At 39.0% G+C, this 19,590-nt stretch overlaps 1 protein-coding gene across 3 annotated transcripts; it reads left to right on the forward strand.

Annotated features, from left to right (window-relative positions):
• Positions 1-154: 154 nt before the first annotated feature.
• Positions 155-12,963, forward strand: dhdds (dehydrodolichyl diphosphate synthase). Of its 3 annotated transcripts, none has more exons than XM_080768770.1 (9): positions 155-274; positions 972-1,041; positions 2,723-2,839; positions 3,428-3,570; positions 4,736-4,852; positions 6,669-6,770; positions 8,169-8,283; positions 10,263-10,370; positions 12,148-12,963. In XM_080768770.1, the coding sequence occupies exons 2-9, from the start codon at positions 979-981 to the stop codon at positions 12,388-12,390; spliced, it is 1,008 nt and encodes a 335-aa protein (XP_080624896.1). In that variant the 5' UTR covers positions 155-274; positions 972-978; the 3' UTR covers positions 12,391-12,963. The 3 variants fall into 3 exon arrangements, with proteins under 3 accessions (XP_080624896.1, XP_080624897.1, XP_080624898.1); XM_080768771.1 differs by having other exon boundaries at positions 170-262; XM_080768772.1 differs by having other exon boundaries at positions 256-289.
• Positions 12,964-19,590: the final 6,627 nt, after the last annotated feature.

Raw genomic sequence — 19,590 nt, forward strand, 5'->3', positions numbered from 1 at the left:
CCAAAATCTGAAGCTTCTTCTCTCTCTCTGCCTCTGCCACACTGGAGTAGTCATCTCTCGTCGACACTTGCAGTCTCGCCGCCCAAAGGAGGGTGGTGGAACATGCACCACAGAGTTGTAGCTGATACCTCCCACAGTGACGAACGTTGATGCATTACAAAGATGCACATCCGTATGATATACAGATCTACTCCACTTGCACAGGAAGTAGTCGCATACGTCACTTTACTCAAACCAGGAATTGAACGTCATCGTAAAAGCTGTGAGTTGGAAGGTCTGTACCGCTATGGTCTGTACAACGTGTAATATAAATTAAACACGGATAGTCTTTCTTCATATGCGATCGAACAATCCAGTTGTTTAAAGTAATGAATGAAGCAATTGCCATACTGATTAAATGTTTGGTTGGCAATTTATTTCTGAATTCAGCGTTCAGTTTACCTTGAATGTCTTGTCAGCTCAGCTGACTGCTTCGAAGAAATCCACATGATGTGTATGATCAAGAATCAAGATGTGTGTTTATTTTGAGCTGACAAAATGCAGAAGCTATTCGGGTTTCAAAAAATGCGGTTCAATTGTTTCCCGGCTTTATAGAAGCATGTACATGTACATGTATTGTATTTATTTTTATTTTTTGTATCACTTAGCCATCTTGATTTTTAGACTAGCTCTAGAATAGCTGTGGTATAGTAGTAACAACACACACACACGTAATAGCATAGCACAACATTTGAACTCTCGTAGATGTATTTATCGATTCTGACATTTTCAGAATCGATAAATACATCTACGAGAGTTCTACTTTTGGGCTAGTAATATCACAACACAATCATTCTATAGCTAGATTTGTACTAGCCAAGACCGATTAGCTCAAATTGCATGCTTATTTTATCCCATCTGTATGGTTCAGAATCTTCAGATGTGTAAAATGTCTATATTAATTATGCATTATTATTTTTATTTGTTCAAAGGTTGAAGATGTCCTGGATTAGAGAAGGCGAGCTGAACTTCATTGAGAAAATCACAGCCAACATACTCAAGGTAGAATATTACAAAACTTGTAAAACGCTTGTAAATTAATTTCAAGTGTAGTTAGATAGTATCTACATTTTTTTAAATGTAGATTTATTTGTGTGTGTGTGTGTGTGTGTGTGTGTGTGTGTGTGTGTGTGTGTGTGTGTGTGTGTGTGTGTGTGTGTGTGTGTGTGTGTGTGTGTGTGTGTGTGTGTGTGTGTGTGTGTGTGTGTGTGTGTGTGTGTGTGTGTGTGTGTGCGTGCGTGCGTGCGCGTTTCCACATACACATTCTATAAAGGAAAGATGAAATAAGCTGTGTGGGTGAGACCAATATAATACCCAGGGAACAGAAACGGCATCAAACTGCATCAAAACTCAATATGATGTATAACTGTACAGTGTACACAAACGGCAAAGTAAAATTTAATCAACATGCAATACTCATGGATAAAGTTCGCCGGCCCATGACTGAAATAAGTTCCATAGAAGCCTGCGTGTCTTCTGTGAAAGGAATGCAAAGCATGCTGCGCACCGGAAATAGAGGATCTACAATCTCACAACATGTCGCAGTGCGACTGCAGAAGTCTCTCGACGGGTGCTACACCAGAATGCGTGCAGTACTTAACATCAGCAAGAGCGTGCATGTTACCAACAATACCCTGTATGAGGGAATACCAAGGGTGAGCCAGAAAGTAGCAGCCAGTAGAATGAGATTAGCAGGACATTGCCAAAGACATCAAGAACTGCCAGCCAGTAAAGTAGTGCTGTGGGAAACAACACACAGGCATCGATCAAGACGACGTCCACATTAACATATGTGGATGTACTCAAGAAAGACGCAGAAGCGTAAAGCACCAACGACCTGGCCAGATGTATGGAGAACCAGGATGACTGGAAGTGACGATGGAGGGCTCGTCTGAGAACGACCGTCCTAGAGTATTTGAAATGATCAACCTAGCAATATTATCCAAGTTTAATCACCTTCCATAAACATGGTCTCAGAAATGTCATAAAAGCAAAGAGGTTAATGCCTCAAATCTGTGATGTTTTCCAACTGGTTGGCTGTAAAATAGGTTTAGAATGATAATACCTAAACATCATTACATTTTCAGTCATGAGATTTTTGCTTTATTCCATGTATACTGTAATTGGGAATCAAATACCTTTATTTATTATTTTTACCCGTTTTTTGCTGTCATGGCCGTACCTTTGTTGTAGAGCTACATGATAATGGCTAAAGACATGATTACATTTTGATCACGTCATCACAACAAAACATGTTACAAAAGGTAACCACAGTTCTTTGACTATTGGTTTCGGCTCTAAAATCAACCGAACCAAATATCGAATATGCTTTTTTTTGCCACTATTCGGCCAAATAGTTTCGGTGGCCGAATATTCGGTGCATCCCCTGTGTTAATGGGAGTCGGGGAACACCGCCAACAGTGTTTGGAGGTGTTACTGCTCTGGCGGAGTTAGTTGGGACTCCTAGGAGTTAGTTGGGACACCTGTTCAGCAGGGAACGGAACTGGGAGTGATGGTGTGTTCTTCCAAATGCGTTAAGCCCTCCTGGAGAAACTCCCCACTGTCAGCTGAAAAGAAGTGATGTCAAGTGTTTTGGAGGAGACATGTGGTTGGCTCTTAGGGATCAGCAGCAATTACTAATTTCGAGAGATAAAAAAATGCCATCTTTGTCTCTCTTGAACAGGCTGGTCCAATACCTAAGCATGTGGCCTTTATCATGGATGGCAACCGACGCTTTGCCCGTAAGAAACATGTGGAGCGACAGGAGGGACATATGCAGGGATTTAATAAACTAGCAGAGGTAAGGTCACGAAAGACGGCGAATTACCACCAGACAGTTTTGTCTCAGTCTTTGGCTGGGACTGCCTTACCTCCTTATTTCACTACTCTACCGGCCATTCTCAAATGTGACAATCTAGAGATGGATGGACCCCTATAAAGAATGGATGACGTATATGTTTTTGCTTCACATATTTGTTGTCAAGGATGACATGTTGCTGATATGTAGGATCTATATTTGACATTACAGTAGCCTAAAGCCCCATTCAGACCGAAGAAGCAGAAGCTAGCTTCTGCTTCTTCGGTCTGAATGGGGCTTAAGACTATCGGTAACTATGTAACTTTTAATGTTATGTAATCTTTCAGGACATTATCCGTAATTGACTGATGCTTAACAAACAATACTAATGTTTGTTTATTTGTTGTTGTTTGACATTGTTAATAATGCTAATATAATAATTACCTTTGCATAGTTACATCAGTGCGCAATCCACATTGAAACGTGTGGTTATGATGAATGGTGGTACAGGGTGGATTTCAGGCTTTTCAGGATGCTGTTTAATAATGATAGGGGATGAAAGCCTTGGTGACATTTAGTTTTCCCCTCCAGGCACTACGTTGGTGTTTGCATCTGAACATTCGTGAAGTCACAGTTTATGCCTTCAGCATTGAGAACTTCAAACGGTCCCAAGATGAAGTGGATGGACTGATGGAGCTAGCCAAGCAAAAGTTTGTTAGACTGTTAGAAGAGCAGTGAGTATCAAAATCATATTTATTGGATCTTAAAAATCTGCTGCAGAGAGAAAAGAGATCTTCCTGCACCTAACCCATATTAGTAATAATCATTAATATGACTTCTTTCTTTAGAAAGATTAGAAGTATTAAATATTGTATTGGCCATTAAAGGACTTTCATTAAAGGACATTCACCACTTTTCAACCTACCTTCATATAATTGGTCCTCACTAATGATCATGGTAAAATGGCAAAAAGAAATCTACTCAGTCTGAAACCCATCCACCAGTGACATCATCGATGGGGAAGCCAAGCTAATAGAAGCTGCAGGCTTTCTATTCCTGAAAAGTTGCAATATGAAAATGGAAGCCATCGTTCTCACGATAATAAAAATCTAAATATTGTTTAAATAAAATCTGCCTAACAATGTGAACGGGTTTCTGAACTGCCCACAGCCCTCCTATTAGACACAGACTGAGTAGAACAAAATTGTGCCATTTTATCATGAACATTAGTGAGGACCAATTATATGAAGATAAGTGGTGCAGTGGTCCTTTTAAAGGAATACTTTTCCAGATGTATGATAATTATAGTATTTGTACTATAAGTGTAATTTGATTCGGGATCCGGTTTGGCTTTTCAAAATAAATCAGTAAATCTGAACCTAGATCTGTACTTGTAAGTCATCACTTACAAATGTGCTTGTTTGATCTCATAGAAAGGAGGTGTTATTCACTGCCTTCTGTTATTTCTCCTTTGAATTTGTTGATGACATTGTGTTAATTCTTTATACTATGTTGACGAATTTAATTGAATACATCGAACCACAATGATGTTTTTGTGTTATCCTTTTATGCTGTACCAGAGCCATAGAGTAAGACAGAGTTGCGACATTGAGGGGGCAGAAAACAGCCTGGTCACGTGGTTCATGTACTCGCGTGAGCCCATAGACTCCAATGCATTCCGTAAAGTTCTGGTTGTCCCCATTCAATAGAAGTCTATGTAGAAGAGTCTGGCTCCATGAAGTGAACAGAGTTGTAACTCTGTTCGCTCCATGAAGTGAACAGAGTTGTAACTCTGTCTTACTCTATGGCCCTGGACTGTACCATGTGCTGTTTACATTTCTGACCAATGAATGAATCAATCACAATTCACCACCTACTCTCCTCCCCCCCCCCCCCCAGGGAGAATCTTGAGAAGCACGGTGTTTGCATCCGTGTATTAGGAGACTTGACACTACTGCCACTGGACCTTCAGCAACATATCGCCAAAGCTGTGGTCGCAACCAAAGCTCACAACAAGTATGCAACTTTGTATTCATTCTTACATGTATAGATACCCCAGGCTCTAGATACCCAGTAACACAGACTGCTTTCATGTTCCCGAGCATGATCACGTTGTTATTGCATCACATGAACACACCTATATTTGACCTATACTGCCCTACAAAGCCAAAGTGCAGTAACTAAGCGAAGAATCAAACGGATAAAAAAATGATATTATGCGGTTTAACTGGCCGGTATATTAGTGATATTGCACTAATTGTACTGTATGTTCAACTGCTTTACATTATATACTTGTTATACTAACTATACAGTACACATGCCATTGTAATTACATAATTGTTCTAGAAGGTTTAGATGTCAAACCGATGTTTTCTAAATCATGCAGATAAGTGAATATATATGATTCACCTGTACAGAATATCACACCAGTAAGACGCCTGACGGCGAGAAGCGACCTCGCCCTTTATGTATGGAGCGTGTCTTTGAGTGTACAGGGTTTGATGAGGTCAGATTAACATATGGAATGTCAGAACAGGTCAGCTCCATATATGGAGATCTAAGGGTGGCGGCGTGGGCAGTGTCTTGACTCTTGAGTGTACAGGGTTTGATGAGGGCCCAGGTACGGCCGGGCCTTAATTTTCGGCCCTGTTGAGAACTGTTAGTTTTCGCCGGCTGCCGGGCACGACTGCATTAATAACTTTGGGCAGGCCCGTCTTGAGGTAGGTATCAATCAAAAGGGAGACATCGAAGAGGAAGGATGGATGTGGAAGGATCAACATATGGAACGTCAGCCATACCCTGTATATCCATATATTGAGATCTAAGGGTTTGAGGTTAGATGTAGAGTTGCTGGCCAATATTGATGACATCAGGGATCTCCATACTGTATATGGGCTTAATTGCGACAGCAGGTTGCATTTACTATGACATACGGGATCTCCATCCCTGATGATGTCACATAATGTCATAAGACCTGGGCTTTCCCATGTATGGGGATTTTGAGTGATACCTAACTGGTTGTCTCGTTTTTGGGGATGGTGGTGGCGCCCTCACATGGATGTTGGTGGTTGGGACAGGGGACTTGGGACATTGTACAATTATTTTCTATGTTCAATTCCTTTAAAAGGGGAATACCACTCATTTTCAACATTAATATACCTTAGAGTTGTTGTGTGGAAATAATAAAAAAAATCCCCCCCATTGTGTGTTGCCTAGAACTGGAGGTCTGAAAAAAATCAGTAACATTATGAAGTACACCTTTGTGTCACTGAGAAAATGTTGAAAATGAGTGGTATTCCCCTTTAAGTACCTGTCTTTATAAAAACCGCAAGAGTAACATGTTTTATTCATCATGTATGTAAGTGTATGTTCATTTGTTGTTTCATATTTATTATTTATATCAGAACACTCGGATAACCTTACCTACACTATCTGTGAAATGTAACACTGTGTATTCAGTGATGTTATAAGTATAAACTAAAGTTGAATCATGTATACTGAATATACTCGCCTATAATCTACATGATGATTTAGAAAACATCTTTATGACTGAACAGCTAAACCTATTTTAACCTGTCTGATAAGTATGTGATCACCTTTACCTGAGGAAGACTAGATTTGGTCTCAACGTACTCACTGACAGCAAGAAATAATGTATTAAAAAAGTTATCAAACTATCTTTACTTCCCAGCACCTGCGAATGGCTTGTATGTGCCTCTTAGACTTTGTTATTCTGAGTACTAAGTTCTCATCTCTGTGTCTCAGCTTTACCCTGCACCATGTCCACTCATCTCCTGACAAAATGGTTATTCTAAACTGTCCTGTTCAACAGATGCTACTTGAATGTGTGCTTTGCGTACACCTCAAGACATGAAATCACCAATGCAGTCAGGGAAATGGCTTGGGGAGTGGAGCAGGGACTTATCAAGTCAAGGTAAGCATCAGCTTCAGATAGACCGACCGCTGTCTTGTGAATTCATCTTTTCAGCATCCCAGGCACATATGCAAGTGATAATGTATGGCTGGGTGGTCATTGTAGGTAGATAAAACACAGACATGGTGATGAATCCCACTTATTACATGGCTACTTAATACATTAATTAATACATTGACCCAAAAGTGACAATGGTAATGAAAGTATTCCAAGTTGGCCCCACAGAGCGCAACAGTCACCTCGGAATCAAAGAAGTGAGTGTTTATCAAATGGAATAATTTTTTGGGTACTGCATAGTCTAGTGTTTGTTTACATGGCTGCCATGTTGGGTACAGCATAAAATCCAAGCAGCGCAGCCAGGTGCTCCGAGCCTTTGATTAAGCGGTAGTCTTTTATAGAGCCTGAGAGTCTGTTATCAAGAAATAACACACCGCTGGATTCAGCGATTGACCAATCAGAATCAAGCATTCAACCAAGCCATGTAATAAGCAGTGGTACGTAACATGTCATTCATGGGTATTCTCATCATAATGTATTTAGCTCTACATACAATACCACGCAATGCACAAGCTCAGTGGTTCTCAAAGTCGGGGTCCAGTGACCCTCAGGTTTCCTCGAGGGCGTTCCTTCTGGACCCTGTTAGGGAAATATACTTATTCCCTTAGTTAGTTCATATATACACACTTTAAATTTGCTTTGACATGTTTAAACCTTTAACCCTTTATCTCCAGTATGTTTGTGCTCTGCTGAGCATAAGCAGGGGAGGCGTGCGACTCAAGGTTCTGTTCTTACATATCATACTCTGATTCACTCCCTTCTCTGCTCTGAGGGCCTAAACACCAAGGTCAAGTCTTGTCTTTCTGGTTCAAGCTGGTTGCTTGCTGGCATACTGCCGGTAAGATTTACCACTTGGCCAGAAAGACACACCCTCTCCTAAATTCTGTTCAATCCATATATACGAATGTATGTGCATTTATTCCTCATGTTACATGCAACTGTCTCCATAAGAGGTAGTTGCGTTCTCATCAGTCGACTTAATCTTCTGTTTTAATAAACAACCACTCATGAGGCCAAACAGCTTTCAGACCTGACTTTATTTCACACTGTGCTGTAAAGTTCCCCTGACAACCCTTACAGGACTTACTATTTGTACGTATAGTCTCAGAGTTAAGGGGATCCTTGAAGTAAAAAAAAAAAGAGAAAAGGTTTGAGAACCAACAGTAGCCCATCGGTTCAAGGTTGACAACCTTAAAGAAAATCACCTGCAATTTAATTCTTATCATGAATACTGTTAGCTCATTGTGTCATTTGTGTGTCATTAAAGAGCCTATTAATAAGTGTCTGTCTCTCTCTCTCTCTGTGTCTGTCTGTCTGTCTGTGTGTGTCTCTCTCTCTCAGTGATGTGTCCGAGGCCATGCTCAGTGAGTGTCTGTACAGCAGCAACTCCCCCAACCCAGATCTTCTCATCCGCACCTCAGGAGAAGTGCGCCTCAGTGACTTCCTCCTTTGGCAGGTGATTTTGGGACTTCTTGTTAAAGGGACATTTCACCCTTTTTGCAAAAAATATATATGTTAATGACGTTTAATGATAATAATAATAATAAAACTTTATTTGTATAGCACCTTTCGTGACATGAAATGCTGCTCAAAGTGCTTTACAGAGCAATGGAGAAAAAATGTAATAAAAGCAAGGCATAAACAAACATAAAAAACAAGCAGTAATGCAATACATCTTCTAAAGTATTTTAGAAGATTTAAAACACTTTCCTGGGGGTCTTTATGTGTGTAATTTGTGGTTTTAGATATTTCAGATTTTAGCAGTGTCTCTGATGTCATGGACACTGGGCCCACTTACTTCCTGGACTAAAATTATCACAATGCTTTGGTGCACAGCTCCTCCTTGTGGATAGGGGGAGGGCTGTCTTACTGTGTTTTCACACCTAAGCGCAAAGCAGAAGCTGTGCAGAAGCTGTACAGAAGAAGCTGTGCGCAGCTTCTTTTTCCGGGTTTTTAGACAGCTGGTGGATGGAAATTAAGCTCCACCTCCGCGGACGACTGACACGGTGGAGAGCGTTTCCAGGAATCTGGCAAGTCGTCCGCGGAAGTGGAGCTTCTTTTCCATCCACCAGCTGTCTTTAGATACCATACCTCTATAAAAATTACACAGTGTACACATCGAAAAGTAACACAGCAGACAATAATGTGTTACATGTCTTCTATTTATTTTCCAGAAGTGTTTACTTTACAAAAGGTCTCAGTCATTCATAAATAATGTTTGTTCATAGGCTGGTCACTGAGCTCTCATTGACTCCAGTGCATTCTGCCAAATTTCTGGGTAGTTTGGCTCTGATGAAAGTGTTCAGGAAAGTGTCATGGTGCAGCCCAGTCACGTGACCACTTCTCTTCCTTCTCAGAGCTTCCTTGATGTAGTCCAGGAAGTAAGTGAGCCCAGTGTCCACTGTCCATGACATCAAAGACACTGGGCTCACTGCTAAAATCTAAAATATCTAAAACCACATATTACACACATAAAGACCCACAAAAAAGTGTTCTAAATCTTCTAAACGTCATTAACATATAGTGTCCCCTGATTCATACGTGGGACTACCACTGTCCCTCGCCAAAAATAGCCAATCTACAAGCTCACACCGCATCGTATAGCAACGCGATGTAAGCTTTGTAGATCTCCTCTTTTTGGCAAGGGACACTGTTGCACCTGTTTTTAGCTACTACTCATTCGCACCTTCAATTCATATACCGGTACTATTATACTATTACTATACAATGTTTTAGTAATATAGCATTACTTGCGTTACTGTTAATGAAGAATAAAAGATTAAGAGAATACCTCATGAATTGAAGAAATAGGGGTCCAGGATTAACACCAGTAAAACTATATCATAAAATAATGTATAACTCTTATACAGCTCTCAGAGTATGCCTGAGCAAACACATGCATGTGAACTCAGCTGTGTTGAAGCCTACATGAATGTCCAGGTGTGTTGTGTTAATGACGTGTAAACAATCATTTTAATCCAGTGTTAAATTGCACAATCTTGTAAGGAATAATGGCTCATTCCCACAAGCAGAATCGGGAGCAAAAGCTGTTACCATGACAACTGATCTAACACATGATGTCTTAAAGTGATTTCTAAGAAAAGCTATATATATATATATATATATATATATATATATATATATATATATATATACCGTATATATATATATATATAAATTGGCCTTAGCAACAACTCACAGAATAATCCATATTGCTCTCAGATGAAGTTAGTCATACAAATGCATTGTGTGTGTGTGTGTGTGTGTGTGTGTGTGTGTGTGTGTGTGTGTGTGTGTGTGTGTGTGTGTGTGTGTGTGTGTCACATGTTTCACATGTGATGGCATGTTCACATCACTTAGTTATTCCGCATGCCTGGTGTAGTGTACCAGGTATTCATCTTCTTTACATCTTCTTTCCCCCCCCCCATCCTGCAGACCTCTCACTCGTGCATAGTGTTCCAGTCAGTCTTGTGGCCAGAGTACTCATTCTGGAACTTGTGTGAAGCCGTCCTCCAATATCAATTCAATTACAGATCGATTCAAGTAAGTATGCCATGTTATTCAGATGACATTTGGTCGATGTGTCACAAATAGCATACCTGCATTGTAGGAGACCAGGGCAGGAACAGTCCGTTCCGAGCAGAGTAAGTAGGTCAGAGTGGCTTATTGTCAGTATCAGCCGAGCAAGAAAGGCGTCTTATCCCCCTTTCAAGGCTCTAGACCAGAGAGGTAGAAAGCCACACCTACTGTCATCTACTGTCAGCTTTGTTACCAAGCTGTGCTACTCATATGCACTCAGCATATGAGTGGTGGTGCCTCGAATCAAACCCAGAAATGTGGATTTCAAAGGCGAACACACACAATATTATTTTAATGTTTCTGTTCTTAGATTCTACCCCAACATAGTGTTTCTAAACCTTTTAGAAAGGAAAAAAAGAGGGTAAAAAAAGTTAGACATTTTATTATCTATAGTAGTATTGTTTTATTTATCCAGGGTAGGCTTGCTGACAGCTGACTGCTGAGTCTGTTTTTCAGCAACACCCTGCTTCACTCATCCAGTTGCACGCTTTCTCACCTGCGAAATACAACCACAGTCTTATACTGTAGCAGTTAATAAATGCAATATGCTCAAAAACACTATGTGACAGCCAGGCTAAGATTACGCACCATAAAATAAAACTGTACTAGTTTAACAGACCTACCGGTAATTCAAACTTGTATCTCATTCTCTATCAAAGGAAGTACCAATAACACACACACACACACACACACACACACACACACAGAGGAGTTGAGGTCTAACTGGATAATTAAGCTAATTAGGCTAAGATAATTAATCATACAGTACATATCCCTGTATGACCCTCTTAAAATGAGTGACCTTGGATTGCATGCAAACTCAGCATACTGTACTATGTGGTCAAACAAGAAGAGTAAAACTATTTAAATTATTATTTCTTAGATAATATTGTATATCTCATTTTAATATTCCACAAACCTGACCTCCTTTGGGCTATTGTAAACGGCATACAATGATTACACATTGCAAGCAAACATATTTGAAAATCATGAATAATGATGGGAATAATGACAGAAAGACAAGCGTCTAGTAGTCTAGACTTCAGGCATGAAAATGCATGTTGCTCTTGGAGCATGATGCTTCGATACAATGAGGCACGCCGAAACATGATGTAGATCTAAAGGCATTTGGGAGTTCAGACAAAAAGGTTTTTTAACTGGTAATATAGATGATTTCTTTTTGTAAGATAAAATATCATTAAGCAGTTAAGAGCCCTGAAAACAAAAAGGATCAACCCTGAGGCTAATAATGCTTGTTAATTCAAAAGGATCCATGGCTAATAACACTAGTTATATACCTTAATACATTATATTGCCTGGTCCAGCTAGGATTGTGCTAATAAAAAGTATTGCTTTGATGCTCATGTTGTTAACCTTAGGTAGTATTAAATTGTTTTTAATTAGCAAATGCATTCCATAAATTCCATAGGACTAGACCACACATACCATGTATAGTGTATTAGTGTAATAGCTGTTGCATGACATAATTCTCCATTTACACTGCCCTATTGTCCATATACATGCTGTGTTTGCTTTTAAATTTGTATCAAGAAAACCTTTTTCTGTACATTTATCAAAATGAAATTAAGTAAAGCTTTTGTCTTTATTAAATGACCTTATTCACACAGGCATTTTGCTCTCATGTCATACTGACGTCATAACCATAGGGACAAATGGCTGCCGTGTGAATATGGTCAATGAAACTAACCAGATCTAAGCAGTGGTATCTGTGGGTTTGCAGAAAGCCAGAGAGCTCCACAGAGAGGAGCAGGCTCGACTGCAGCTAGAAGCAGATCGTGCCTGTATAGTAGAGGTCCTGCAGCATCATGGGAATGGAAAGCCAGCTGATGCCCAGCGGAGGCAGGAAGTACTGTTAAACTACACCGCCTGTCGAGAGGAACGGGCTCAGGACTTCCTAAAAGCACTGAAGCATAAGAGGAATACTTTCTTAAGTGATTTATCCAGCCAAGCTGCCATGGCATAGAGAAGCTACAAAGAATAGACCCCCATGTTGAAATGGGGCTAACCTCTCCCTTCCTCTTTCTGAATACGACTTCCGTTGAAAAGGGAAGAGCGAACACGAACTTGCAACAGTTTGTTTTTGTATTATTGATTTATACAAAGATGAGAGGGTATTTTTTTTTACCCCTATGGGGCTATATTGTAGTTAGTATATTGGGGATTTATTTATGGCTATAGATCTAATGTCTGGTCAAGATGTAGCTTAAAGATGTATATATTGTATAAATTGTGTGTCAAATACATGCCACTTACTAGAATATCAGGTACTGGGCCCAAGTTTTAGATACAAATTTGAAAGCAGTACCATTGAACGCTTTTCTTGTGGCCATAAATGCTATCTCAATCGCACTGTAAATTGTTAAATCTGTCTGTGATGTTGACAAATGACAATATACAAAACTATATTTTGACCAGCTTTCTTAGTGAGAACACAGTTGTGATTATCTGTATGCTAATGCCATGTTGATTCACTTAACTCTTCATTTTTTACCATGTTGCCACTCAGTCATAAATTAATTAAAACAAATTAAATTGGCTATTTGACAGACTGACATTGTGTGTGTGTGGGGGGGACGGGACGACAAATGTGTTTTCGAGTTATTAATGTCATTTTATGTTTTTACAGATGGTACTGAGTAACATGGTTCAGCTTTAAATTTGGTTGCAGTGAGTTGGAAAACAATACGGAGACAACTTCAACTTAAACATACTTAAAAATCACATATCCACAAATGAATTGTGAGTTGAGCAGGTTGATGGGTGAAGATATGTCTATATATTTATATACAACATAAACAGTAGATTAAAGGACAGCATTTCAAAGTTCAATCATACACAAGTACACTGGTCTTATGGTACGTTTGTCCTGGGAGAATAATTTTACAGTTACTATTAATTTGTATTTTATTCCAGTCGGTCACCCTCTTATTTAGGCTATCAAGAACTTGTTATTACATGTGTGGAAATAGCCATGCTATAATGTGTAATCAATCTTCACAAATAATACACCAAGTAATTTGCACAACTGTGCAAAATGCATCCCACTATATTTGAGGACTCCATTCCATTGTTAGTCACCACTGAATTATATTATATTATTGACTTGTATTTTGATAATGGCACAATGACGTTTAAGTAACACTTAACCCGTGCCACACTCCCTCCTGCAGAAGACTGTACTTTTCACTCAAATTACTCATGAGGGAGTTTTGTTCTTCAACTAACAATATGAGATTTAATAACATACCGTACTCTCTCCCCATGCCTTCGGCCTGGTGGAGACAAGTATAAGTAACTAACTATTTGCTGAGCAGGCCTACATGCATATCTTTTCAAACGAGACATACTGGCTGTAGTACTACGCCCCCTTGTGACATAAATTCACAAAGGCATTTCTTTTTAAAACTGCCTCTTTGGCGTAGGGGTGGTGCTTAAAAGCACATGACACAATTTCATCCAATGAATGACTCCAAAATATAAAACTGGTTCAAACCGGTTTCGTTCTTATATTTCAGTGTATAAAGTATTAAAACATTCGCTTGTTATACATTCGCCATTATACCGCTCTAACGTATAGCCGATCTCTCTGTAACCTCTTGGAGGGAAAATAATTTGCAGATTCATTTTTTTGAAATTTTCTGTTCCTTTCCTGTCCTCAACATGCCCAAAAGAAAGGTAAGATTTTTATTTCAACAAAAAGATTACTTTTCTCAGTAATAGCCTGTTCGGTGTCTTCAAGCGTCTTGGGTTCTTAGATTGAGGTTAACGTTTGATTTGATTTCTACATCAGAAGAACGTCATCACCGTTAACCCACTGACATGGCGCTCTAGCAATGGAGACCTATTTTTGTCATTTTGATGCATCCTCTCGTGCGCTGCCTGTTAAAGGTTTATTTATACAATATTTTACAAATGCATCGTTAACACTAAAGTCAGGACTAACGATTGTAACTCTAGTGTGCATGTGTCCATGCAAAAGCACCAGAATCTTTGATTTCGCCTCGCATAAAAGGATAAAATAATTCTGGCGCTCTCCTCTCCGGGGGGATGTGTTTTCTGCCAGCGTCAGTCAGATTGTGTTTTTAGACTGGTAATATTAACGTTACACGCTGTGCACGAAAATGCAACGCTTGTGTTAAGTTGTGTATAAAAGACCGGTTGTTAGTTTTAAAATAATACGAGTAAATTCGACGTTAAACCGAGTGGATGTAGCCGGGGAGGGTTTTGGGTGTGTGCATTAGTCACCTAGGAGTCAAATAAGTTCAGCTTCCAAAGTTGACGAGGACGTGGGGGAGGGGTGTGGACGTGTGTGTTTGTGTGGGAAATGCAAAATGTTGAATGGCGGCATGCCACGTTTAAAAAAAGAAAAACATACATTTATTTTATATGTATTTTGTATAGCCTACACATATTTAAAGAATTTAACGAGATTTAACGTCCATAAAACATATTTTTGCTGTTTGTCAATCGAAACTGAAAACGCCACTATGTGGTCTATTTAAGCTAACAACATACAACAGCATGTAAGGGAAACTTTTTTCCCCCCTCTTTTTCTATTTTTTTTTCTTTTCTTTTTTGTTACTGCATGTAAATATATACCGCCTATATATTTAAACAGCTCTGGTAGAAAAAAAACACATTTAGGAAACTATTAAACGTTTACTCATCAATTTTCTTGCAGTTGATTGGAAAAAATGCTAACGTATACTGGTTTGTGTTTGGGGCCCATATGTTGTGTGGAGATAAAGATTAGCAGCATTGTACGGTTAATCTTATCATGTTCTTAACAGCTGTCGGGCGCGCTCTCTAGTGCAAAACAAAGGAAGTGTCAGAGCCTAATCTATGCTCTATCGCACGACGGTATCGCGCGCCAAAAATAGCAGAGCTACAAGCTCACAGCGCGTCGCAAACGCATGTGTTGTGAGCTTGTAGTTCTGCCATTTTCGACGCGTGACACCGTCGTGCGGCGAAGGATACATTTGGCTTCAGCGCGCCAACAGGGTGTCCTCATCACACACAGACCAGATTTCAAATTCGAATATGCGCGGGAGATCCTTTGTCACACAACCCAAAACACTAAAGATGTACCCCCCTGATGACGCCTTACACTAAATAACTAATAATAATTGAGCGGTACATCAACTGTCACTCTGGCCTTTAGAAGTATTGAAGGGATAATTGAAGACTCCATTGTGGAATGTTTTGCTATTTTGAGAAAAGACCTGGCTGCATCAGCAATAACAATTATTACAAATCTGAGTTTTAAATTGTTTCTTTTGTTTTTTCTTTTTCAGGCAGCAGCAGGAGCTGAAGTGGTACGTATTGTTATTATTATTGTTAATATTATCATTGTTGTAAATCATACAGTTGCCCATTTAAAAAAAACAAATTTTTAAAGTACACAGTACACACTATGAAGTGTCATCTCTTGATTTATTTTAAAAAGCCTGTCTCCCTCTTTTCTCTATAGGCTTCCCGGCGGTCACCGCGGTTGGCAGCGGTGAGTTATTGCACTTTGTTATATTTGTGATTGATTGCTGTCATTACTACTGTATTTTCATTTTGTATTTTCACGCCATAAGTTAGTAGTCATTAGTTAGTAGTCAAATTTAACATTACTGTTTAGTAAATGATGTATCAAATCAAAACACACATGCAATGAGTGAATGGGCTAAAATCTTTTTTTTCTCCCCCCCTGCAGAATCCAAAGCCAGCAGCAGTAGCCAAGCCGAAAAAAGCTGCTGCTCCAAAAGTATGGAACAACAAACTGATGTCACTCTTTGCATCTACCTGCATGCTTCAGTATTGGGTCATGCATGTGAAACTAATTCATGACCTTTATTGTTTCTCAGCTATCAAATTTGACCTAGTTCCAGCTCACGAGAAAGGGCCCTTTAGAAACAATTTAGATTGCATGGTAGCCTTGAATGATCTTTGAAGCATTATGATGCAAAAGCATACTAACTAAGTGATATTCTCTTTCAGAAAGCAGCCAAAGGAAAGAAGGCCGCTCCAGCTGAAAATGGTGATGCCAAGGCTGAGGTGAGTTTCATACTCATAGATTTGTTCCACACTCTCTCTCCCACACACACTGATATGCTACATTGTAACGGAAAACCACGGTGGATGATAAATAATGGTCACATTAGAAGGGGCCTGTCTGTCATTGTTTAGTATTAAGCATTAGTAGTAAGATTTAACTAACACTGCTCTTCTTTTTCTTGTTCCAAGGCACCAAAGGCTGAAGCCGCTGCAGATGCTAAATGAATGAACCGTTCAAGTTTTGCTTATTCTGTGTACTTGGTGATTGTACAGTTTTAAAATAAGTATTTTTTACCAAGTTTTATATTATAGATGTCATTTATAGTTTGTTTTGGGCTTGCACTTGTTGTATTGAAGCTGTTCCAAGAGTGGGGGTGGGATTTCACATTTCATATCCATTTTTATGCCATGTTGAAACGATTACCGTCCATATCCTGTAAAAGTAACATTTTTATCTTTGTCTAATCCAGATTTTTTTTCTTTTCTTTTCTTTTTTTTAACTGCTGAATAATACAGATATTTTCCTACGTTTTGGATTTTAAATATAATTTTAAAACCCAAATAATATCATGAGGCAGCTAAAGTGTGTTACTTAAACGTTTAGGGGGAATAGGAGTTTTGCCACTGTCTCCTTGTATTTTATTGTAAGGGTAACTAATGCAATGCTTACCAAATGTTTTGAAACACTGTACGTGAGACCTAGTCATTGGAAATACATTAGAAAAAAATTCTGTAAGGAGAACTTGTATTAGGTCAACAGTTAAATACAACCAGACAATGAGTTATGTTGTGAACTCTGTCATCTGAAAATATTCTTTTGCTTCTTAAATTATGTTCTGTAACAGTGGAAGGAAGGAAGCTTTTCTGATTCCAATGGGTTTCAATGTTATAAATGTTATTGAATAAAACAATCCAAAATGTCAGTGTTCCTTTTCATGTTTTTTTTTATTGAATTAAATTCCTTCACTGACATTACCATTGTAACTGCAAAAAAATAAAAACGTGCAACTCCCATTGATAAGATTATTCGTTAATCATTAAAATAATTGGGGGGTAAAGATGGGGTTTTATTGTTCCCAACTACTCAATTTTATACCCCCTTGCTCCTCCAGTTGTATAATTTATATACAATGCCATGGAATGAAATACATGGATGTTTAAAACTGCAACACATTTGTATTGAGTTCATGAGTGAGAAATGTGGTTTATAAAGCCACCTTTATTTGCCATTATGTTCACCTACAAATTTCATTCTTGACTCATGGGTTTGTGGATCGCTTTGAGACAAATGACATCAATTCTTACAAAGGGACTGATGAAACCCTCAGACTAATTCAGCTAACTCGAAACTACAGGCAAGACACATGTCACTGCACAATTTTGTTGTAAACTGAACTGCATTCTTACCAATATAACTTGTAGAATCTCAATTTGTATACATCCTTGAGAATGAGATAGCTTTTAATTTAATATTATAAAACCCAAATTACATCCTTGTTATAATGTATTGATGTTGGTGTCACTTGCCTGCCTTCATTGACAGTATGTGCACAGTGAAGAGACAGGAAACAGGGAGTCGGAGAGTGACATTCAGCAAAGGTCCGCTGGACTCGGGAATCAAACCCAGGACTCGATGCCAGGCATCAGAGCCCTCATGGTATTTTTCTTTTTTTCCAGTTGCCACCCCATCTGTGGAACTCACTTCTTCAGTAACTCACATCATAGCTCTTCTAAAACTGCCCTCAAAAGTCAAAACCCACCTCTTCAAACTTGCCCACTTACCCCTTTTCCTCTTTCATATTTTCTTCTATTTTTAACATTTTGTAGTCCCCGTTTTCTTTTTACTTACTGCTTTGTTAATTGTAAAGTTCCAGATAAAGGAATGAAATTATTTTAGTGTGTGCCTATTTCTTCTTTTCTTCATTGGTATAGGCGAAGGGCTGTATTTTGTCTTGTATAATGTGAAATAAAACTTATTTTACAAGGAATTGTACTTTTTGACTCAATAAGGTAAAAAACATATATAATAGGTTTGTAAAGCGTATTTAAGTATCATAAAAAGCAACATATACTGTAAGTATAATATAAAATATTTCTACCTGTGTCAAATCAATTATCTGTGTACAGGTACATACATAGTGTGTATGACTCACTGAAAAGTGATTACATTGAACATAAAGGTATTTATATTTAAACAATATTTCCAATTGTATGCCATTCTCATCCAACATGGACATGATGAACATGGACACACATATAGTATATAATATATACTGTACGTGTATATACTATTATGCATGTAGGGAAAGGAATTCATAAATAAACAGATCGTCAGGGTTTAAAAGCACCAAAGTTTAATCCAAAAATATACAAAAATAATGTTAATATTTGCCTAAGGAAAAAGCTTCCAAGACTTGGTCTAATAATAGTGTGGCTCCTATGTGGATCTTGGACTTTGTGCAGCCAGTCTGTGTCATCTACGATGTTCAATGGCCATTCACTTCAAATGTAAAATAAAATAAAGTGTGGAGGGAATTCCTTGGTCTAACTGTCTGGCACTAGCCTGGGCAGCATTCCTTTTCGGGTTTATGATCTGTTCTGGAGCGTCATGTTGTATTGTTTTGTAGTTATCAATCATCCGGAACTTCCTCATACCGATTTTTCTCACTAAAAGGAAGTTCCAGATGATATTCTTCCTGCCTGATGACTACAAAACAATACTACAACCTAGCGATATCATCCGCTCCTGACCGGTTCACTTCACACAGCAATTTTGTAACACAGGCCAGGCTTTCCTCCAAGGTGGAAAGCCTGGTTAGTCTGGCACTATGCACAAAGATTGACACTGATCAGTCTAGCAGTTTGCGAGATTATAGCCCCACACACACAGAGAGACCCACTTGTAGAATGCTCACCTCCTACAGAGCCCATGGCATAACAAAACTATAAATAGTCATGGTCAACAAGAGGAAGTTGGCCTGCCAAGCTGTCTCGCCGACCATGCCCACTTTGTTCCCCCCTCACCGGACGGGGTGGCAGAATAGGCACGTTGTCCTCATTCAGAATGGGCTCAAGGGTGTCTCCTGCAGTCAGGCAGATGTTATGGAGGACAGCACATGCA

The sequence above is a fragment of the Protomyctophum bolini genome, assembly GCF_963924005.1.
Source record: "Protomyctophum bolini genome assembly, chromosome: 7".
Taxonomy (NCBI): Eukaryota; Metazoa; Chordata; class Actinopteri; order Myctophiformes; family Myctophidae; genus Protomyctophum; species Protomyctophum bolini.